Source organism: Oryctolagus cuniculus, chromosome X (genome assembly GCF_051225735.1).
Source record: "Oryctolagus cuniculus isolate XC-2025 breed Fujian yellow rabbit chromosome X, ASM5122573v1, whole genome shotgun sequence".
Classification (NCBI taxonomy): domain Eukaryota; kingdom Metazoa; phylum Chordata; class Mammalia; order Lagomorpha; family Leporidae; genus Oryctolagus; species Oryctolagus cuniculus.
This window is the reverse complement of record NC_142888.1, coordinates 69753796-69778733: the sequence shown is the minus strand read 5'-3', so window position 1 is coordinate 69778733 and position 24938 is coordinate 69753796. Positions and strand designations below refer to the sequence as shown.

Sequence of the window (24938 nt, the reverse complement as noted above, 5' to 3'; positions counted from 1 at the left end):
GCTGAAAAAATCAGCAATTTTAATATTTAATTTTCTGAGCTAACTTTAGAGTAACAGATGAGAAACAGAAGAATTTATATTTTGAAGTAGCATCAATAATTGTTTAATGTAGAAATCTAGTGTAAAGTAATTATAGAACTCTGGATTAATCAAGTATCACATTAGCATCTTAATAGTTAATAGTTTGGTAATGAATGATTTTTAAACTTTAACAGTAAATCTATGCCATTTTTAAAGAAATCAGGCATCTTTAATTACTGTGTATCATAATAAAAGTTTATAGTAAGGTAGCAAAGCATGCTTACATATATATGTATTTTTCCTAAAATATTGAACTTCTTGTCTAGATTTTTTTGCTCATATACAGTACTTTTCATTTACAGCATTCTTTTTCATAATCTTTAGGTACCTTAAAAGTGAACTTACTTTATTTTCCAGTAATAGGATAGTTGAACACAAGTAAAAATTAGAGATAATAATCAAATTAATCATAATATTAGTGGATATTATTAAGACAAATTGTATTTTAAACTGTCAAATACTGCATCTTATAATTGTGTCTTTAAAGAATGCCATCCTTCAGCTGTTTTCTCTTATGTGAAGTACCTGTAGATATAGGAGAAAATGCAAGGACCTGAATATTTCTTGCCAAACCAAGAGCAGAAGCTGGTTAAGTGAGGGAGGGGATTCCCTATCACAAGCCCAGTTAAGGAAACAGCAGCGGGGGGAAAAAAAAAAGTGCCACTTGTTTCAGTAAAACTGCCTCTGGGCATGAACTTCAGTTTATGTTTATGTTGGAAATGATTAAAGAAGCATAAGGAGGAGGGTGTGTGTGCGTATGTATGCACGCGTGCGTGTGCACAGTAGCAGGAAGGTTCAATGGGTGACAAGTAGGAAAGACCTAAGCCAGGCAGAATTTATAAGGAAAAGGAGCAATTGATTTTCCGTGTGAGAAGGGAGAAAAGGTAGTATTATCCCACTGGAGAAAGTTCGGCACTAAAGGAGAATGCAAAGTAGAGAGATCGCCCCGCCTGGTGTAGGTGGAACTCATACTACAGACCACCTTAAATTGTGTGACGACAGGTTGCCATGGAAATGGTTTTACGCTACTAGGGGGATGAGCCAGGGAGGAGGGGAAGTCTGTGGAGTGGGTGAATGGGACTAAAGGGGTGTGTTAGGGGAAGTCATTTCAGCACCCAGTTTCCCTTGGACAGCAGCGGCTTAGGTGCTCTGGCAGCTTTTGCAGCGGCTTGCTTTCTGTGCTGTCATTCCTTTCTTCTTTGATTTCTTTTTTTTTTTCTTTTTTCTTTCTCTCTTCCTTCTTATTTCTCCTCCACCTTTTAAAATATATTTGCATTTTTCCTTATCTCTCTCAGTAACCCCTCCTCCCTTCTCCCGCTTGCTTACCAGCAGGCTCCCTCCAGAATCTAACTCTTACCACCACTCCCCTCCAGTTGCTCCTTGATGGGACGCATTTGAAGAGAGCAGCAGTTGGTGAAGTGAGTTCTGATGGCTGAGAGGGTGCGATGAGAGGGTGGGGGAGACCTGTGAACAGACATGTTAAAAAAATCAAAAAATGAGGCTTTCTCCTGGAGCATTCTGGTGAGTTCCTACTTTCCTGCTTCTTTGGATAATGTTTGTGAGTCATGTGGAAGGTATATATTCTGGCTATAATTTTGGAGTCCCCTTCAGTCTCCAGAGAGTCCTTATTTCCCTAAGTATGGATGGGGTTAATTTCAAGAGGGGTTACAGATCTGGGATGAATTGTGAAACACGAGGTTACTGGGTTTACTGTTAGTCACGGTGACCTGCACAGCATTAAGTGCAGAGGGATGGCAGTTTGGTCCCACTTAGTAGCTTTAGCTTTCAGCTTGTCAGGAAGTCTATTGCTCTTTAGACTCTTTTTAGTAATGTCCTCATTCATTCATTCGCTTCAAAGGGAACTGGAGTTCTCTGGCAATCATGACTCTGGTTGGTGGCAGTTAGGAGAGACAGTAACCCTGTATCAGGTAGATGAGAAGCAAAAGAAGCCGGAATTAGTGGCTGTTGTTTTCATAGCTATCAACCTCTACCAGCCACTGTAAGAAGTAGAGAAAAAGTAGGAAGTAGGCGGCATTGCCACAAACTCTTTTCCACTGTAAAGGATTGGTGCCAAATGTGAAAGGAGTTGGAAGATGATATATTTACAACAGTACAAACTTTTAACACTTCAAAAAGACAACTGTCAAAGCAGCACAATCATAAAAATAAACACAAGTGTAAGTAAGTGGCTTGGGGTAAAGAAGAAAATGGTAAGATTTCTCTAGGATTAGGGGCACAGGTTTAACTTGGAGCAAAGCATTCCCTTTATGTTTCTGAGCACAAGCTTTTAAATCCACAACTGTTCCGTTTTGGGATCTTGTGTGCTCTTTTCTCTAAGTGTTTATAGGCCTTGCATATTTATCTTAATTGTTTCATTGTGCATTTCACATAAGACTTCCTGATCAAAGACTTTATTTTAGTGTGATTTTACCTGCATGTTAAAATTTTGAAAAATTATTTTCCTATATATCAATTACAAGAAACTAGAAATTTGAATAAATTCTCAGTCAGTTAAAACACAATGACTCTTAGAACAGGAAATTGAGCTAAGCATGTTATTTGAAGAGATGGTCATAAAGTGAGGAGGATGATACACCAGGATATAAATAACACGAAAATAGAACATATATGCCTGTCTTGTTTCGGGTTGACTAGAAACTAAAACCTTTAATACTCCTGTTATCTTTCTTTGCAAGATAAACTAATACTCTCCTCCCCACTCCAAACAAGGGCCAACTCTGAATATAATAAGCCTAATTACATATTTGAACATTTTGCTAAAAATGTAATAACATCATTTGCAGTATAATTAAAGGTGTTATTTTTAAAATTTCAAAAAATCTTAAATAAGTGCCTTTCTCAAGCTTCACAATTATCTAATGTAAATTTGTGAATGGCTATAAATTTTTTAAATGAATCCATTCATCTTTTTAATGGAGTCCTGGACAAGTGAATCTTTACAAGTGTTGTTTTGGGATATGAACCTTTTTACAACTAAAATAAATTTGTGAATTGATCTAAATTAGAACCATTTTAACATTTGTAGTAATGTGACTCATTTCTTAGAACAAAATTCTTAAACTCATAACATAAACCACACATTATGGTATGTCTTTCATATAAGTATTGTTCTATTACTCAAACACCTTGGTCAATCAAATAAAATTATGTGCGACAATAATAAAAGCTTCATGCACTCATTTAAGTAGATTCATCTTACTATGATTTCCTCATGGTTATTTAAATCTGTTGTGCTTGGCTGTTAAAATATTATACATCTGAATTATAATTCCAAATTCAATAATTCAGATACAAATTAAATATTGGGATTTTTGTCTAGGTAAATAATCTGGAAACATGTAAGGAATTTTCCTTTGTATGTTTATATTTTTTCATTTAAACATTCATCTGTTGCCAGGTTTTAACCTGAAATATGTTTTAAGATTGCTTTGTAATTAAATCTTTTGAATGCAGTGGGCTAACACAGAAGTCCCCAAGGAGGAACATACATAATTCTTTATTATAAACAACAACTTTTACTCAGGGTATCTATTTTGAAAAGATTATAATAATAGCTGCCAATTTAGAACAACTGATAAATAAATTATGATTTTGATGTTTATAGAAATCTTTATAGATTGTCTACAGAGTTTAATGTTAATACTAGTTCATATAGAGAAAAACTCTGAAGTATTTTGATCTACATTTGGGCTATAAATACAGACTTATCTCTGTGTTTCTTTTGTAAGAAAAACCTGCTCTGATTTTAGTGGAATAAAGAACTAATGCACTAAAAGTAAAAAGTAGGTCTTTAGAATTTTTAAATTTCCATTTTATTTTATGCACATTTAAACTTAAGCTGTCACAGGCATAGGCTAGTGTAAGAGCCATAGAAAAAGAGTTTGTCTTAAAATGTTGTAACTGAGAAGCTTCATATAAAGATAAGTTAGGGTACTTGTCAACTTCAAGTACATGTACCTATATTTTTTATATACTGCTAATAATTTCATTTGGCATGTAATCTGAATTATTCTTTAGAATTATCTCTATCTCTTTGAAGTAGCAGATATTCTGATTTGGTGGCTTTTCTAAGCATTACTACCTATCTACATAGGTAGATATAGTAGACATTCAGAAAGGATCTATGCATAATACTGTGGATTCAAGATAACAGGAAAATATTTGATATTTAAAGATAACTGCAAAATACGCATGATTTTTTTCAATGCAAAATAAGTTAAAAGTGCATTCACTTTCATTCCCATTCTTACTGATATAATAAGGACTACCTGAAGGTGATGTCTACTTTTAATTTGCTCTCTATATATAATCAGGCAGCTACAGCACTAGACCTCTCTATTGGTTCAGAGATAACTTTTGTCCTATTTAAAAAGCACTTGACTTATTTCTTTTTCACTGCTTTTACTATCTTTGGTTTCCTTGTGTTTTCAGTTAACACAACAAAGAAGTAATAATTTCTGTTCAATGTGAGAATTTATAAAAAAAACTAAAACTAATGTTTATGATAATTTGGTTAAAAGATTTATCTTGCCTATATTTCTGTAAAAGGAATAAAGTATATTTACAGTGCCACTTTTATTCCCCAGAAATTATTAAATTAAAAAATATAATTTGAGGAATTAAATACTTGATTGACATCAAAACTTATTTTTGAAGCACAAAAGGACAAAACATTGAACGTCTTGAATTTTTTGTCAAAGTCAGATACAAAGTAGTGACCATGAAAGGGTGTTTCTTCTTTGTTCTCTCTTTTCCTTTCCTTTCTTTTTCTTTTTGCTCTTTTTGTGAGGGTTCTAACTGTTGCCAGGCTTATTGGTTATTGGTTCACAGATATCACAATCAATACTTTTTTTTGACAAGCAGAGTTAGAGAGAGAGAGAGAGAGAGAGAGAGAGAGAGAGAGGTCTTCCTTTCGTTGGTTCACCCCCCAAATGGTGGTTATGGCCGGCGTGAAGCCAGGAGCCAGGTGCTTCCTCCTGGTTTCCCATGCGGGTGCAGGGCCCAAGCACTTGGGCCATCCTCCACTGCTTTCCCTGGCCACAGCAGAGAGCTGGACTGGAAGAGGAGCAACCAGGATAGAATCCGGCGCCCCAATCAGGACTAGAACCCGGGGTGTCAGTTCCACAGGCGGAGGATTAGCCAAGTGAGCCACGGCGCCATCCAATCAATACTTTTCTTTTTTTTTTTTTTAACATTTGAATGAGTCAAGTGTAGCTCACAGTTTTCCCTTGGGTTAAAATAGTACTACAGTTTACTTTTGACAAAGTGAAAACAACTCAAGAAACTTCTATGAGAGGTTTAACACTTTGTCTCATAAAGAATTTCAGTGTATTGTATCATTAATGTTAGCCAGGGAATTCTTTCTTATTGAGTACAGCATAGAAATGTCAAAGTGATAACATTTGACAGTCATAATGCTTTCTTCTTGGTATAAGAAAATATTTTTTTTTCTGAAATTGTTATCTATATCTTTAAAGGGATAATGTTTGGTTGTGAGTAGGCCATAGTTATTTCTTAGTGGTATTGACTTTGTCTTGGAAACAATTGCAGTGTATCAAATAAAATATCTAATACCACTTTCTAAGTAGTCAAATAATATTTCTTTTTTAATTTATTTATTTGAAAGTCAGAGTTACACAGAAAGAGAAGGAGAGGCAGAGAGAGAGAGAGAGGTCCTCCATCCACTGGCTCACTCCCCAGTTGGCCTCAATGGCCAGAGCTGCACTGATCTGAAGCCAGGAGCCAGGAACCTCCTCCAGATCCCCCACGTGGGCCCAAGTACTTGGGCCATCCTCCACTGCTTTCCCAGGCCACAGCAGAGAGCTGGATCGGACATAGAGCGGCCGGTACTCGAACTGGCGCCCATATGGGATGATTATACTGCAGGCAGTGGCTTTACCCGCTACACCACAGTGCTGTCCCCTAAAATAAAATTTCATACTTTTTTGGACAATTAAAATATAATAAGTGGCCAAAATCTGTTTATTTCCTATAGGTAGGTACATGTGGTTATACTAAAATATGATAGTTTCTAAAGTAAAAGAATCATCTTCCATATGCAGTCATTTATTATAGTTAAATTAGACTTTGGATTTAGAATCACAGTATGAGCTTTCAAAAGACTTCCTATTAGTCTTAATGTTTGGTTGAGTAAATGTTATTGGACCATTTAAATGATTTTACAAGCCTATAGTTTAAGAGAACCTTAATTTTGAGTAAAATTCTATCAATGTAAAGTTTTTAAATAGAAATACCCAAATTATGGGAGACTACATACTGTTGCTGAGACTACCATTCCTTTACAATTCCATCTGAAGCTTTCTTTCATGTAGTGGATTTTATTTTTTTAAAGATTTATTTATTTATTTGAAAGTCAGAGTTAGAGAGAGAGAGAGAGAGGGAGAGTCTTTGATGCACTGGTTCACTCCCCAATTGGCCTCAACAGCCAGAGCTACGCAGATCCGAAGCCAGGAGCTGGGGGATTCTTCCTGGTCTCCCGCACCAGTGCAGGGGCCTAAGGACTTGGGCCATCTTCTTCTGCTTTCCCAGGCCATAGCAGAGAGCTGGATCAGAAGTGGAGCAGCCAGGACTCGAACTGGTGCCCATTATGGGATGCCAGCACTGCATGTGGCGGCTTTACCCACTAAGCCACAGTGCTGGCCCCCATGTAAGAGATTTTAAAGTGTGGTTCCCTGTCCAGCAAAACCCAACATCATCTAAAATGTTATTAGAAATACAAATTATTCAGGCTCCATCTCTAACCTGTGGAATCAGAAACTCTGGAGAAGAGACCCAAAAATCTGTGTTTACAAGGATTCATGTAATTCTGATGCATGCTCAAATTTCATACCACTGTTTTAGAACAACAATTTTATCATTTCTTTTTCCTCTCTCTTCCTCTTTCCCCCTCTTCCCCTCCCTCTCTCTTTTTCTCTCTGTATCTGTGTTTTAGTGTGTATGTATATAATTTGTTAGACTACTTCTGTGAAGCATCACATTACTATATCAAAGAATTCTTATTGCTTTTCTTCTCCCTGCAGATATCCTGAGTGGTTCATGAGTTTATTCTGTGGTAAGATGAAAATTCCTATCATTGCTGAAGGATCCACTGAGTCGTCATATTAACTCAACTGTATTACATTCTTGAGAATAATCTTGCAATGTAAGTCTTAAGTATGTTCTTATTCTCTTTAAAAATATAGTTCTAATATTAATATTGACAGGAAAGTTGTGGCTTCGTTCCCCTTTTGTTGACATAGTCCAAGGGAACCTAAGGTTGTATTAGAGAAAACAATTTTGTTTTGTTAATTACAGCAATATATTCCCTTGGAAAATCTTGAAAACTCATTGCTTTACTTTGCATTTCCAGATGAGTTTAACTCGCTAAATAGTGGATTCCATTTTTTTTCATTTTAATTTTTATCTTTTAATAGAAATATAGTACACACATGAAAGAACTTCAAAAAGTTCATGGAGAATGCATATTAGGAAAAGCTAGATATGTATTTCCAAAATTATCGCACCAAAATAAATGTCTTTTAATTATATTTCCCACAGCCTTTTTGAAGTGTCCTCATATTGATAAGGTACAATGTGATACTTCAGTGTATGTATACAGTGTCTAATGATCAGATCAGTGTAATTGATATATCCATGGCCTCAAAACTGTATCATTTCTTTGTGTTGACAACATTCAAAAACCTCTCTTCTAGCTGTTGTGAAACATTTCAATTAATTATTGTAACCATAGTTTAATACTGTGTCATATAACATTAAAAATAATTTTTCCTAACCAAATGTACCCTTATATCCATTAACCAGCCTTGTTCCATCCTTCCTTCTCTGACACCATTTTCAGGGTAATCTAACAGCTGTTCCATTCTCTACATCTTGGATACCCACTTTTTAGCTTCCACACACATTTGAGTGAGAATATGCAGGATATGTCTCTCTGTATCTGACTTATTTCATCTAATATAATATCCTCCAGTTCCATCCACATTGCTGCAGATGACAATTTCATTCTTTTTATGGTTGATAATATTCTGTTGTGTATATATACCACATTTTCTTTCTCTGTTCATCTCTCAATAGAAACCTATGTTGATTCATTTGACTGTTTTGAATAGTGCCAAAATAAACACGTGGGGTATACATGTTCTTTGACTTATTGATTTCATTTCCATTGGATATTTACCCAGAAGTGTGATTGCTGATCATATGGTAGTTTAGATTTGTTTTTTAAATTAAACAACAGCAGCAACATCAAAGAATCCAGTTAAGAAATGGCTAAGGAACTGAATAAGCAGTTCTCAAACTAAGAAATACAAATGGCCAACAAATGCATGAAAAAATGCTCAAAACCACTAGCCATCAGGGAAATGCAATATCACGGCACCCCTGTCAGGTGGCTATTATCAAAAAGACAGAAAGTAACAAATGCTGGCAAGGATGTGGAAAAACAGAAGTCATACATTGTTGATAGGAATGCAGATTAGTGCAGCCAGTGTGTAAAACACTATGGAAATTTCTTTAAAAGCTAGAAATAGAAATTGTCCTATGATCCAACCATCCCACTGCTTGTATATATATCTAAAAGGCATAAACTCATTGTATCAAAGAATACCTGTGCCACTATGTTTATAACAGCATTGGTAATAATAGGTAAAATGTGTAAACAACCAAGCTGTTTATCATCACATGAATGGAAAAGAAAAGGTGGTATATACACCTTGGAATACCATTCAGTCGTGAAAAAAATGAAATTCTGTCATTTGCAGCAAAATGTGATCCAACTGGTGGACATAATACTGAGTGAAATAAGTCAGACACCGAAAGACAAATACATAGCATGTTTGCCCTCATATGTGGGTGCAAAAAAAAATCAAGAGACTCAATATGAACACAGAATGTTGATTATTAGAGGCTGGGAAATGTAGGAGTAACAAAGGAGTTTGGATAAAAAAAATAGGGTATTCTTTATATGTTTCATTAGTACTGACAAAAATATACTAGTGTGAGATGTTTATAATAGGGCAAGTGTGGGGTATGGAGTATATAGGAACTCTTTGTATTACTACATCACAATTTTTTTATATTTGAAGCTATTCTGAAATAAAATATTAGACAAACATAAATTACTTATTTTATTTATATGAGAGACAAAGAAAAAGTCCTGAACTGCTGATTCATTCTCTGAATGCTTGGGAGTTGGGAACTCAATCCAGGTCCCCCATGTCAATGATAAGGACTCACTTAGTTGAGCCATCACTTGGTGCCTCCCAGAGTGAACATTAGCAGGAAGCTAGAATTTGGAGTAGAGCCAGGACTTGAACCCAGGCACTTCCAATAAGTGATGCAAGTGTTCCAACCAGTATCTTAACCACTCTGCCAAAAGCCTGCCTCTATTTTCAGTGTTTTGAGGAACTTGCAATCTGTTCTCCATCATTGTTGTTATAATATACATGTTCACAATGTATGAGGGTTTCCCTTTCTCTGTATCTGTATCTTCACTAGCATTTGCTGTTTTTTATCTGTTTGATAATAGCCATTCATCATTTTATTTTGATTTACATTTTCTTGATGGTTATTGATATTGAGCATTTTTATATACTTGTTAGCTGTTTATACTTTTGAGAAATAACCGTTTAGATTATTTCCTCAATATTAAATCAGATTATTATTATTTTCTTTGCTGCTCAGTTGAATTCCTTATATATTGTGGAAACTAATCCTTTATGTGATGAATAGTTTCCATATATTTCTCCCATTTTGTAGTTGATCTGTTCACTCTATTGATTATTTCCTTTGCTTACACAAGCTATTTAGCTAGACGTAATTCCATTTGCCAATTTTTGCTTGTGTTGCCTATGCTTTAGGTGTCATAAACGAAAAATTCTTTACCCAGACCAATGTCCTGAAGCATTTACTCTGTATTTTCTTCTAGTTATTTCATAGTTTTGGATTTTACAGTTTAAGTCTTTGATATACTTTGTATTTATTTTTATTTATGGTGAAGGAGAGCTAGGGGTCTGATTACTTTCTCCTGCACTAGTTTTCCTGGCACTATAGGAAAGAATGTCCTTTCTCCAATATATATATATTTGCTGAATATATAGATTTAGAATTTACACATAAGTATTTGCATATATACTATTTACTAGTGTTTAAAAATGTGTAAGAAAATATATCATATTTCCTCACCCACAATTAGGTAACTAAATACATTTGTTATTTATACAATATCATTCCATAGTTTCTGATTGCAAATATAAATATATGATGATATTTTATTTCCAAGAGATTTTTTTGTTTGCTTTTTGTTTTTTTGGGTTTTTGTTTGTTTTTTTCAAGAGGGGAAGTCCTGTGTATGAGGTCTGTGGCAAGGTCCTCTTTTGTTGAGGACCTTATATATATCAAGAAGATAAGAACAGATAAGCCCTTGGTGCTTTTCTTAAGCCTAGTCTCGTCTACTGTATATTAAAAATAAATCCTAAAAAAAAAAGGGGGTTCTAGTGTATAGATACCACTTCTAATTCTCCAGTGCTGAGACAGGATTTTTTTTTCCTCTTTACATATTTCATTGACCATTTTCATGGGAATTTAGGAGTTGTGAAATTTAAATTTCTATTTAAATTTAAATTTTGGGGGGCAAGAATCTTTATTATGTACATGTAACTCAGCAGTGCACATTTATTCCAGTTTTATGGCAAGTTCTTTAGCTTTGGCCTTTTCCAGCTTGGCAATGCGAACCGTGGATTTGGGACCCAGAACATTGCCTCCCCAGTGGCTTCCACCAGTTTAGCCAGAACCCCTTTGTCTTCCGAGGTCACCTGCATGAAGATGACAGTAGTGCAGGTCTTCCTGTGGACCAGATGCCTCAACCTGGCCTTTCCCTTGATGGTGCAGTAAGGGACCTCCATTTTATGACAGTGTAGACAAGATGACAACCAACTTGATGGGATCTAGGTCTGATGCAGTCACCACCAACTGAGCCTTCTTATTCTCCACCAATATAGTGACAGCATTGATTCCTGTTCAGAGGACAGGTTATCTCTTGGACAGGTTAGCCTCTGCTTCTTCTCTTATTTCATCTCTGGCTTATACTTGAGGGCCTGTTTCAGCAGCTAAGTATCTGTCTGGCAGTCCAGGGCCTGGGTGAACTAGTTAATGGTAGGAGGCACCTTCTGCTACTTACACAGGATGGCTATCTGCTGCTGCAACAAGATATAGTGGGGCCATTTGACAAAACATGTGAGTTTCCTATTGGACTGGATATTCTGTCCAGTTGCAGAGTTCTTAGGCCTTTTATTAAACAGGAGATTTTCCACTATCTTGGCCTCCTGCTTCTTCATGATTCAAAGGCCAACGCCACTTTCTTCCCCTTGACCTTCTTTCCTTTCAGCATCTTAGGCTGCTGGAGTAGAGAGGAGGAGTTGTGAAATTTAGATGCTAGTACTCAAATGTTGGTCTTACCCCAAGACATTATATTCTTTTTTTTTTTTAGATTTATTTTATTTATTTGAAAGGCAGAGTTACAGAGAGAGAGAGAAGTCTTCCATCTGCCAGTTCACTCCCCAAAAGGCTGCAATGGCTGGAGCTGGGCCAATCCAAAGCCAGGAGTCAGGAGCCTCCTCCAGGTCTCCAACATGGATGCAGGGTCCCAAGGACTTAGGCCATCTTCCACTGCTTTCCCAGGCCATAGCAGAGAGCTGGGTCAGAAGTGGAGCAGCCAGGACGTGAACCAATGTTCACATGGGATGCTGGCATTGCAGGCAGTGGATTTACCTGCTATGCCACAGCACTGGCCATAGACCTAATTTTTATATCCTGACTGCCACCTGTAACATTTGGTAAGTCAGCTGTCTCAACTATAAAATGAGGGCAGTAATACCTTCTTCATAGACTTCTCCTAAGGATTAAATCTGAAAATATACTTATTTAGCAGACTATAAGAAATACAACTAACATTCAATGAAAGGTGGGATTGATTATTGTTAAGAACAGCAGAAAGATCATAACTATTATTGTTACCATACTTTGTTATGTTGTAGCATGTGAACTCTCTTATAGTAGTCTTTAAGGCAAGGAAAGTAGCAGAGGCTTAGAAAAACTATTCAATGAATAACATCTGAAAACTTCCCCATCATGAAGAAAGATAAGGGCATCCAAATACAGGAGGCCACAGGACCCCAAATAGACACTGCCATAAGCACACAGTCACCAAACTCTGAAATGTACAGCAAAAACAATTAATTATAAAATTTGTGAGAAAACACCAGATCACTTTCAAGTATCATCAGTGTCTGATAATTTTCATTGTAGAGATCTTTTACTTCTTTGGATAAATTTGTTCCTAAATATTTGATTTTTTGTGATGGTTGTGAATGGGATTTCTTTTTGATTTCTCTTTCAGTGAGTTCATCATTAGCATATAAAAAGGCTGTTCTGTAAATGTCATAAATATCTGTTATGTCCAGTTGGTCTCCAGTATAGTGCTTCTTTGTTTACTTTTTTGGTCTGGATATTCTGTCCATTTTTGAAAATAGTGTTGAGTTCCTCCACCATTATTGTATTAGAATCTATCTCTTTATAAAGTATTCGATTTCTGGAGTATTTATTAGTTAAATTGCTGGCTTTTTTAAAACTTTTACACAAAGCTATCCAGTATCATTAACTATTCAGTTTCCAGTTTAAGAATTTGAGAATAATAAGCTGTTATCTACAAATAATTCAGTGATAATTCTAGGAAACATATTAGAAAATAGGATTATTGCCAGTTTTTGTTACATGTTCCATCACTTCACAAAGCATCTTGTTGTTTCCAGTGTCCTAAGGATACTATGTAGATAACTTCACTTAATGAATGAATTACCAGAATCCAAAAATCTTACGTTTAATAAGTTGAGCCCATCTATCTTTAAAGATCGATTTGGATATTGACGTAACAGAAGAAATTGTATAAAAATTTGAAACAAACATGGCTTTGAACAAAACAAGTAACCATTTAATTAGGGCATGTTATATAATAAAAATAAATATTCTTTTAATTCATATTTTTGACTATTACACATAGAGAAACAGAATAAGTTTAGTTTTGTCTTCTCACTGACATAGATCTAATATTGCTTAATTGGTATTTTGTAAAATTCTTGAACTATATTAGAAATGTGCCAGGGGATTCCAATTCAATCCCATCAAGGTGGCATGTACCAATGCCATCTCACTAGTCAAAGTGATCAGTTTCAGTTCACAATTGATCATAATGATAGGTCTAAGAGTCAAAGGAATCACATAAACAAGAATAGTGTCTGCTAATACTAACTGAAAGAATAAAAAAGGGAGAGAACGATCTAACATGGGAAACGGAATACACAGCAGACTCATAGAATGGCAGATGTCCTAAGCACCACTCTGGCCTCAGAATCAGCCCTTAAGACACTCGGATCTGGCTGAAGAGCCCATGAGAGTATTTTAGGCATGGAAAGCCAAGACACTCTGGCAAAAAAAAGAGGACCTAAATGAAAGATCTCTGCGAGTGAGATCCCAGTGGAAAGAACGGGGCCATCAAAGAAGGAGGTACCTTTCTCTGAAGAAGGAGAGAACTTCTACTTTGACTATGACCTTGTCTAAATAAGATAGGAGTCAGCAAACTCAAAAGGCTTCCATAGCCTTGGCAACTCATGACAAGAACCTAGAATGATTACCAACGCCATAAACAAGAGTGTCAATTTGTTAAGTCAACAATAGGAGTCACTGTGCACTTACTCCTCATGTAGGATCTCTGTCCTTTTTTTTTAAATTTTTTTAATTCTTTTTTTATTTTTATTTTATTTTATTTAATGAATATAAATTTCCAAAGTACAGCTTATGGATTACAATAGCTCCCCCCCATAACTTCCCTCCCACCCACAACATTCCCCTCTCCCACTCCCTCTCCCCTTCCATTCACATCAAGTTTCATTTTCAATAATCTTTATATACAGAAGATCAATTTAGCATATATTAAGTAAAAATTTCAACAATTTCCACCCACACAGAAACACAAAGTATAAAATACTATTTGAGTACTAGTTATAGCATTAATTAAACACCTAAGAGTAATTGTGTATTAATTACAGAGTTCAACCAATAGTTTTAAGTAGAACATAAAAATACTAAAAGGGTAAAGTATTAAGTTCTTTTCTTTTTTTTTGTTTGTTATATAGTTTTTATTTATTTAATAAATGTGAATTTACAAAGTGCAACTTTTGTATTGTTGTGGCTTCCCCCCAACCTCCCTCCCTCCCTTGGCCCTCCCCCTCCCACTCCCTCTCCCATCCCGCCCTTCATCGAGTTTCATTTTCAATTACCTTCATATACTGAAGATCAACTTAGTATATACTAAGCAAGTATTTCAACAGGCTGTACTCACACAACCGCACAAGGTGTAGGGTATTGTTCGACTAGTAGTGTTTTTAAGTTTCATAGTAAAACACATTAAGGACAGAGATCCTACGTGGGGAGCATGTACCCAGTGACTCCCGTTGTTGATTTAACAATTGGCACTCTTATTTATGACGTCAGCAGTAACCTGAGACTCTTGCTATGAGCTGTCTAAGCTATGGAAGCCCCTTGAGGATCTCTGTCCTTAATGTGTTGTTCAATGTGAATCAATGCTATAACTAGTACTCAAACAGTATTTTACACTTTATATTCTATGTGGGTGCAAACTGTTGAAATCTTTACTTAGTATATGCTAAATTGATCTTCTGTATATAAAGATAATTGAAAATGAATCTTGATGTGAGTGGAATGGGAGAGGGAGCGGGAGTTGGGAGGGTTGCAGGTGGGAGGGAAGTTATGGGGGGGAAAAGCCATTGTAATCCATAAAAAAAATTCTTGAACTATCAAAATCTGTTCTAGGGATATCAAATAGGATGATTCTATTTGTTCTGGTTCTAGTAGGGAAATACATAGCACTAAATTCTAAATATTTGTACCTTTTCCTTGTAGTTCCTTAAGCAAATGATGAATATTGTTTACACCAATACGTTTTTAAACTTTATGTAGTTTTTATTTCTGGAATGTGGGAAAACATGCCTAACTCCAAAACTATGTACATGATGAACTTTGTTTACTCTGCTGTATTTATTTTCTCAGATAGCTTGATAGAATATTTGTAGTCACTCTAATTGTACATAATTACATCTAACTGCATTCATTGTGTTTATGCACATTATAAAATTTTAATTTGCAAACACTATCCAACTGTTAAGCTATCTGAATATATTATATTGCACATCTTCTGGTACAAATTTAGTAGTTTTTTTTTTTCATTTCCAATTGATATTATTTCCTTCAAATAACATGTCTTAAAGGTCTACTGGACTTATAGAACCAGTAATCAAGCTGGTACTTTTTCTCATCCTGATTTCCTTATTCAAGGAACTTATACTCTAATAGAGGATGTCAGTAATTATTTAAAATGATAGTAGTAATAGATATGAACCTGAATAATGTACAAAAGATACTTCAAGAAGTGCAGGGAAATGCATATTATAAATTAGTATGCATTGGTTTCAAGTGTTTTGGAATAAAATTGTTTATCTTTTTTAAAAAAATTATTTGAATGTCAGAGTCACACAGAAAGAGGGGGAGAGAGAGAGAGAGAGAGAGAGAGAGAGAGAATCTTCCATCTCCTGGTTCATTCCTCAGATGTCCACAATAGGTCTCCCATGTGAGTGGAAGGAGCCCAAGCACTTGGGCCATCTTCTGCTGCTTTTCCAAGGTCACTATCAGGAAGCTGGATTAGAAGTGGAGCCAGCAGGGACATGAACCAGTGCCCATATGGAATGTTGACGTCGCAGGTGGTGGCTTCACCTGCTATGCAACAAGTGCAGCTCATCTGTATGTTTTAATTCCATTTTTCCATAACTTTTTGATGTATGCTCATATATGAAAATAGTGTGATGCTTGTGAATTAAAGATGCTGTATACTGTTTTTAAACACTGCCTTTCAATCTAATGGTTCTAATACACTCAGATATAGTGTCTTGACTCACTTTAAACATGATTAAGGTTATCCCATGAACAAAATTTGTACCATCAAGTGCCATTATTACAGTATTTTCATTAATAAATATAAAAAGTCATTGTTTTATATCAACAGTAACTATAGGTACAGCATCTGTTTGCATTAACCAACTCTAAGTATTTTGATAAGATACTTCTGGCTTTTATTTTACTTTTAGATTAAAACACAATTTGATACATTTGTAATTTCCTTCCTAATATTAGCATGGCTTATATTTAAGGTAAATCTGTTTTTAACCTTTTCATATGCTTTAGGTATGATGTTGGTTTTCACATACTAACATTTCTTCTCAATATTTTTTTGCTGTCCAGTTGGACTACTGACTTCACGATGTCTGAAATCAGATTCAGCAGTCTCACTTGGGATCAGATTAAAACACTGGACCAAGTATTAGATGGAGTAACTCCAATTCATGGAAGAGGGAATTTCCCCACACTGGAGGTAAAACCAAAAGATGTCATTCATGTTGTGAAAAACCAACTCATAGAACAAGGAATTATTGTTAAAGATGCTCGGTTAAATGGTTCCACCGCAAGTTATGTACTTGCAAGCCGTAATGGAATCAGTTATAAGGATCTGGACATTATTTTTGGTGTTGAACTTCCAAGTGATCAAGAATTTCAGCTTGTTAAGGATACAGTACTAGGCTGTCTACTTGATTTTTTACCAAAAGGTGTCAAAAAGGAAAAGATCACCCCAAATACCATGAAAGATGCTTATGTGCAGAAAATGGTCAAAGTTTGCAATCAGCATGATCGTTGGAGTCTCATCTCTCTCTCTAATAACACTGGTAAGAATGTAGAGCTAAAATTTGTGAATTCACTCAGACGACAATTTGAATTTAGTGTTGATTCCTTTCAAATAGTTTTGGATCCCATGTTAGATTTCTATTATGACAAAAATGCTAAGCTCACCAAAGAATCCTTTCCAACTGTGGTGGCTGAAAGCATGTATGGAAACTTCCAAGAAGCAATGACACATTTGCAATACAAGCTTATATCTACCAGAAAGCCTGAAGAGATTAGAGGTGGTGGCCTTCTGAAGTATAGTAACTTACTAGTTCGTGATTTCAAGCCAGCATGTCAAGCAGAAATCAAGACCCTGGAACGTTATATGTGTTCCAGATTCTTCATTGATTTTCCTGATGTAGTCGAACAACAAAAGAAAATTGAATCGTACCTCCGCAACCACTTCATAGGTGAAGAAAAAAGCAAGTATGACTACCTTATGACCTTGCGTGGAGTTGTGAATGAAAGCACTGTTTGCCTCATGGGACATGAAAGAAGACAGACACTCAATATGATCACCCTTATGGCTTTAAGAGTACTTGGAGAACAAAATATTTTACCCAGTACAGACAATGTAACTTGTTTTTATCAGCCTGCTCCATACTTTAATGTTGAAGGAGGAGGATACCATACTAATTATGTAACATCTGGTCCACCACCCATTTTCTTTCAGCCATACTATCCACTGCAATTCCATATGCCCAATAGTATGGTTTAAGAAATACAAATACAATAGAAACTTTGCTTTAATTAAACACCTCTTAAAAGCAAGTTTCCTAATTCTATAAAATTGAAGATCTATTTTTATGTACAATTACCAACTATTTTCCATCAATTAGAGCTTAAGCCATCATAGTAAATATAATCTGTGAACTGACCAGTTTAATTGATTTAAAAATGTTACTGACTAGCTATAATAACTTTCAGATGTGGACCAGTTGAAATGATTTTCAAATATTGCTGACTACTTGTGACTTTTGGATTTGCTGTGACAAATGTATTAGAGATCTCTACATATTTGACTAAAATACGGAACAACAGACTGATATTATAAAGTCTAGTGATACAGTGAAAACAAGTGCCAAAATTTTTATAGTAAGCCAACTCCTTTGTTATGTTCACTTCATTTTTTTATAGTGAATATGCCATCAATTATTTTTTTAGTACTTACCAGAAATGCCTAATTTTAAACAAAACAGATTCAGAAGGCATTAAAACCTTGGGCATGGAAGCACTTACTTTTTCCCAAATAAGTTGCTTTGGATACAAACTTGTGATGTAGTTTAAAGAAACTATAGAAAAAATGGTTTTGGAAAACACTGGATATTAGTATTTTATAATCTTTAAATAATTTATTTAGTTAATTTGTAGATCTGAAAAATACCACTCAGCCACTCAGCTGTACAACCAATACTGTGACCAGTTATGCACTTTTTTTTTCTCATCCCCCACAATAAGTTGGAAAGAGTGAAAATGACCATCTCTGAATACTAAAGCTTTGTATCGTAATCTGTTTAAAATAGACTAACAGGAAAACACAGGCATAAGTTTTTAGCCATGGCATTTACCATTTTTATGACATATTAGACCAACACCTTAATGTTTGGAAACATTCAGTTTTAACAATTGAAATATGCTCATTAACAGTAAATCAAGTGTTGTTTTTCCATTTTTGCCTTTACCAAAGATCAGTTCATAACATGCCACTCAAGTGCCTCCTCACACAAGCTTTTGTTTAATTTACTCATCAATTGAATACATTCACCATGTATCCGAATATCTACTCATTCCAACAAATATGCTGCTAGTAAATCTACAAGTGGGATTACACATGTGTTTTTTTCACATAATTTAAGTCCACGGCCAATAATATCTAGGATGACTGGTTTTTAAATTCATATTTTTGATGGAAATTCATTTTTGTTGACCATCAAATATTTTTTGTGTTACAAGGTGGACTGAGAGTCATGAGAATTTGTCACTTATAGACTGTGTTTAACCTGTCTTCTCTATATTATAATATTGGATTCAAAATGTGTACCAAATATGACATTTTCAAATAACCAATATTTTTGAAATGTTTTCTACCATACCACCACTATATTTTTAAAGAATTGTGTGTATATCACAGAACCCCAAGTCTTTAAAATATATGAATCCATCCCCTTCTTTGGGACCAATAAAGAATTTATAAACACTATGTTGATAGAAAATGATTAATCTGTCTATATATTATATTGGCTAAAGATGCGTGATCATTCTGTCTGCCTTAATTACTTCTCATTTAGTAGAAATCCTCATGACATAAAACTAAAAGTATTCCTAAGAACCAAAAAAGTTCCAAAATATATTAGAAAAATATTTAGGAATAAAAGGACCATTTCAGTGTCATGGACAGTGATTCAGTGTTTTCCAGAATGGCTTTTTACACTGGAAGGCAGAATTCTGAAGCTATTTGGAGACATCTTACTCCCATGTGCTCCCAAGTTTCCTTTGGTTTATTGGGAATCCAAATTCCTTCCCTAACAAAAGCAAATTAGCTATAGTATTTTCCCAAATGTTTAAGTCATGATGGAATGATGCCTGAAGCTACATGCTTTCTCTAAACATTTCAAGCATGTGTTCCCCTTGTTGCAAAAAAGTTCAGAATTGACATCAAAGATTTTCTCAAAAGAAAATCCAAACCCTTGAAAGGGGATAATATCACTGACGGGAAAGCTATAACTTGATTTATCATGACCTTCTTTCTATAGATACCATCATCAAACTAGACCTCCTTTACTCCCAACCAACTATAAAAATATTTGTCTTCATGAGTGCATAAATATCTCTCTAAAATTACAGTAGCTACCTTGAGAAGCAATATTGTCTCATTCTGTTTATTAGGATAACCAATGGGAACATTTTTCTATAAATTAATGTTAAACTCTTAACCTAAAGGAGTTAATATAAATTTTTAAAGAAACTACTCCAGAGAATATGTCATCACATTTCCAGAGAAAAACAGTGTTAAACTTGAATATTTTAATCTATGACAATTTAATTTTGTATAAATCCAAGACCAAGTTTTGGTTTAGGAATTATTTCCCTCAGAAACCTAAAAAATTGCAAAAGAAAAAAATTGATACAGTTCTGACTTTCCTATCAATATGAAAAACTTGGTATCAGCTCATATTATTTTAAATCAGAACATTCTTGTATTTCACAAAATCCATGTACTATTAACAAAGTTATAGTAAGCTATATTTTAAATTCAAAGCTATTTTAATTATGGCTGATGTCTAATTAGTCAAGGAAGATTGAAAAATGGTGAGTACTTGCTTTAATTCAGAGATAACCTACAAAACAGAAGAGAAAATAATGAGAGCTACCACAGCTGTGAAATACCTCCCAGATTTTTTTTTGTGGAAGTGCCCTGTGCCCAAATTCCATGTTCTTGAATCAGCAAGATTCTATTAAAATGTATCCAAATTAAAGAGTTTTAAAAATTGATTTATAAAACTACATTTTAGTGTTAGGCATTGATAAAGACAGTATGAAAGATACTTCAGTTACACTTAAAAACTTCTCTTTCAGTGGCTCTATTATGTAGAGTAATCATTCACTAAAATATGTGAAATTTGACTGTAATTGAGAAAAGTACTGACATTTTAAAATTTGTAATATTTTTTTAAATAAGAAAATAGGTTCGTTCATATAGAATTTCTTAATAAAATAAGGAACTTTAAAAATTAATATTAAAAATGATTGGGAGATACGTAGGACAGTGATTTGATAACCATTTTCAGGAAATCCATTTGACAAGACATAAAACTGCACATTTAGCCTAATTAAGGATTCCTTTGGTTTACCATTATAAAAGAAGGCATATTTAATGTTGTTTTGTTTCCAGTTGTGCTGTGTTTTGTTTGGTTATGTTCTGTATGCATTCCTATAATTTATGTATAAGTATTGAAAATTGTATTACTCATCCACTGCTCTCTTTTATGAACTTTTCATCAGCATGTGTAACTGGAGGTAACTAATATGTTACAGTGTTGATATATTGCTCTTAAGTGAGTATTTTTAAAGGAAAGTTATCCTTGAATTTTTTAAAAAGATTTTGTATTTATTTATTTGAGAGGTAGAGTTACAGACAGTGAGAGGGAAAGACAGAAAGAAAGGTCTTCCTTCCACTGGTTCACCCCTGAGATGACTGCAATGGCCAGAGCTGCTTTCCCAGGCGATTAGTAGAGCGCTTGATTGGAGAAGGGCAGCTGGGACTAGAACCAGCGCCTATATGGGATGCCGACGCCACAGGTGGAGGATTAACCTATTGTGCCACACTGCCATCCCTATCCTTAAAATTTTGAATATGGGCAAAAACACAATTTGAATTATATGCTATTTGGAAACCAGTTTAAAGTGAAACTGGTGACCTTTGAGTTTAACATGTTACTCTTTTTGTTTTGCTTTGCTTTGTTATGGAAGAACATGAAATTATTCTTCACAAAATTCTTGTGTTTCAAGTAACACTTTGTGAATTGTGCCAGTGTTTGAAAGAACAACAGTCTTTTCTGTTAGATGTAGCCCTTGAAGAGTAACAAGTGCTTAATAGATGGGTTAATTGTGTATTTTATGACCTTTGAAAAAACAAACCTTCCTATCCTAGAAAAGAGTGCCATATATATAGTTATAACTTTTAGCATCTCAGAGCCAAAGAATTAATTCACGACATGATCTTTCTAAAAAATAAATGTCTTAAGAAGCCCCTCTTTGCAAAATTTCTCTTGTAGGGTTCCAATTCAAAGATGATGGATTAAATAACCCAATCCAAATAATTTCATGGTGATATGTGACAGTTTACTTGTTTGTACATTCTAATCTTGTAACAGATTTTGAACCATTCTCTAAAATGCTAACAAGTAGTCAACTTTATCTTATAAAAAGGTATGCTGCATTTATCCTTGGTCCTTTGGCTCAACCAGAGAATCCAGAATCCCGAGATTGAATTCTGGTTTTAGCGTTGATATAGCCCCAGAGATACCAATGGGGGATATTAGTCTCCATGGAAATGACAGTTGAGAGTGATGTGAGTGTTCATACTAATATTCTGTTCAGCAATGTCCTTTTCATTACTGAAGGACAACATGAACAAAACTTTTCTCTATATAATGTGGCTTTAAATTTTCTGAGAAAAAATATTTTGTAGTATTTTTTACCTTTAAATTAGAGTTAAAAACAGAATTCCTTTATATTTGTAGTAGCTGCATTCAAAAAATTTCTTTAAAGAGGTACTAGATAGCCATTGATATCTACATTTTATACTTTAAAAGTTTTTTTGCAAATGTTCACCTCCCTCCAGCAAAATTGAAAGGTAGTGCAAGCATATTAGAAGATACTTGAACAAAGAGGATGGTGAATAATTTTCTTTAATCCTTACATGCAACTTCCTTGAACAAAAGCATTTCCATATAGATTGTTTTCTTTATAGTGTTGAGACTTGTGTAGGGTAACTTTGGGACCCTAAGGATAAAATGCCTTCAAAAACCTATGGTTGCTCAGGAAGTGAACTTCAAGTAACTATTTTCAAATAACTCTTACACCTCCAGATTTACTATCAGGTAAAATGCTTTCAAATAATATTTGTAGGTAAAAAACATGAATTATGATAGTTTTAAGATTAAGATTTGACTTTTAAAAGAATCTAAATGTATCTTCAAGTTCTGGGTAAGTAATATATGTACCAAAATAAGAACCATGCCAGGGAAGTTACATGATTTAAAATTATAGAGGAATATATTTAATACATTGTAAATAAACTTAAATCAAAGTCAGTGCCTGTTTACTTAGTACCTATTTCTTGGTCATCCTAGCAGTTTTCAAAAAAGGAGCATGAAATACATTTTCCTGAAGAGCAAGCTTTTAATTCTTCATAATTTCCTTCCACCTTTTCCTTGCTTAATAAAAGGATACCACTGAGTGCTCAAAGTGACAATATGCAGAAAATGAAGTCTTGGGAGCAATTTACTACAGTCTATATTACCAACAAGCAAGACTCTATGTGTACATTGTACAGAATCCAGTTTCAGTAGCTCTGATGATTCAAGATTTCTCTTAAGAGGGAACACTACCAATAGTTTAATTTAGGGGCCATGATTCTAGAGATGAGCATTCACTTTTCTGTTCTTGAAGAACCCTAGAATTCTCTGTAGCTAAATGTGAAGGAATTACTTAATTGGATTAACATATCATTTATAATTTAGCTTTATGAAAATGAAAATCCTATATAGCTCTGAAAACTGCATTCACTTTATATCCATACATTGCCTCTACATTTAATTGAAAAGTATATTTCTCTGGCAGCTTATGGCCAATTGCTTAATCTCATATCATTTCAGTTTGAATGAAATAAGTACAATTTAGTAAATTTTCCTTTTAGTTTGAAAAGTGTCAGCACTTAGAGAATTGTTTAAAGTTGTTCTCTGTGTTAAGTGGATGTCTGAACCAGTAAAACCAAAGTATTATCCAGATAACTTAGACCAGAAACACGTTGAGAAGTAAACAATAAAAAGTGGACCTAAATTATTTATGGTCCAAATAAATGAATAACTTTTCCAATATAAACTAGGCCTACTATTTGATATGAAAAAATCCTGCAGTATTGTTTCACTAATGCAGAATAATTAATTTTACAAAGAATAAATTAAAAATTAGATCTGACTTCAAAGCTAAGGAAGCAAGTTGGATTCATAAATATTTATCTTAAAAATGTGTTGCAATTTTCGATTAAATCTTGTTTAGCATTAAAACATTGGTGAAAGGAATTATAGTCACTGATGGGAAATAAAATAGAAAATCTAAATGCAGTTGTTCAGAGCCCAGTAAAATGGCTGACACAATTTCCTATACCATTCCATCAAGAAGACTTAAATTTTAACACTAAAGTAACTCAGCAAAAATAAATTTATTTTTTATAAAGCTTTTATGTGCCTTTTAGTATTTTAGTGCAAAAAATTTAAAGTGTTCTTAAATTTTCAAGAGTGGGATGTCTAAGATGTTTGAAATGTTCATAGTTGAATAATGCATGTACTTTTCTTTAGAGTGTATGTTAAAACATTTTTTACTATTGTTCATTATAAAATTATAGTTGTATGTAGTATTTAAAATTTATTTTACTGTTAAAAGGTAATGTTAATATGAACAGTGTCAGGGCTTTTTTGTGGAAACTTTTAAAAACTTACTGTACTATGATTATTACTTGTCTAGTAACTATTTTGTTTCATTTGCTTTATTTTGTGCCTTTGTGCACTCTTTGGAAAAAGTACAGACTCTGTTACTAAATTAAAATCAGTTTTGAAATAAAGTCACTGTGAAACATGCAGCAATGTATCAACTGCAAAATAAGTAAATGGTTGTTTTTTTTAACACCATCAAATTGTTTATATTGTGTTCAAAATTATACTAGAGATTTTTACCTTGAAATTTGTAGAAAATATCCAGTGATTTCACTAGATATTGTACATAGGGAGCATATGGCTCTGTGTAATCTATCATTTATGACAGATTAAACAACAGATAAAACTATCCAACATAGCCTGATTATATATAACTGGTTTGTATTCACTTTTTACTCAAACTTCATTTGATTAAACATTGGTTATGTTTTATTCTCTGTCTCAAGAAAGTGGTACCTACAACACGCTGAATAAGTATGTAATTAATGAAGAAATAAAATGGTAGTGTCATTCAGAATAATGGGTCAAAATGATATAACAGGTATTGAATCTAATCATAAACACAACACATATCAGTATCACATATTTAACAGCCTGTATACTCAAGTGTCATGCTGACATCATATTTAAGAAATGATTATAACTCTATAGAATGAAGAAATAGGCTTGAATACAGGTTTTATTAGAAGAATGAAGAACTATGGTAAAAGAGAGATACACAACACTCAATATAATTGATGTTTAAACAGTATTGGA

The 24938-nt window shown here is 34.2% G+C and overlaps 1 protein-coding gene and 1 pseudogene across 2 annotated transcripts in view; one reads left to right on the top strand and one right to left on the bottom strand.

Moving 5' to 3' along the window:
• TENT5D (terminal nucleotidyltransferase 5D) overlaps positions 1-19174 on the top strand; it is a 51846-nt gene extending 32672 nt beyond the window's left edge. For both annotated transcript variants that reach the window (XM_089324877.1, XM_051827372.3), the window contains 2 exons: positions 7143-7264; positions 16489-19174. In XM_089324877.1, the coding sequence (XP_089181003.1) occupies positions 16508-17683 (1176 nt within the window). In that variant the 5' untranslated portion in view covers positions 7143-7264; positions 16489-16507 and the 3' untranslated portion in view covers positions 17684-19174. The remainder of the gene's footprint in view (positions 1-7142; positions 7265-16488) is intronic.
• LOC108178699 (large ribosomal subunit protein eL8 pseudogene) lies at positions 10795-11515 on the bottom strand (annotated as a pseudogene).
• Positions 19175-24938: the final 5764 nt, after the last annotated feature.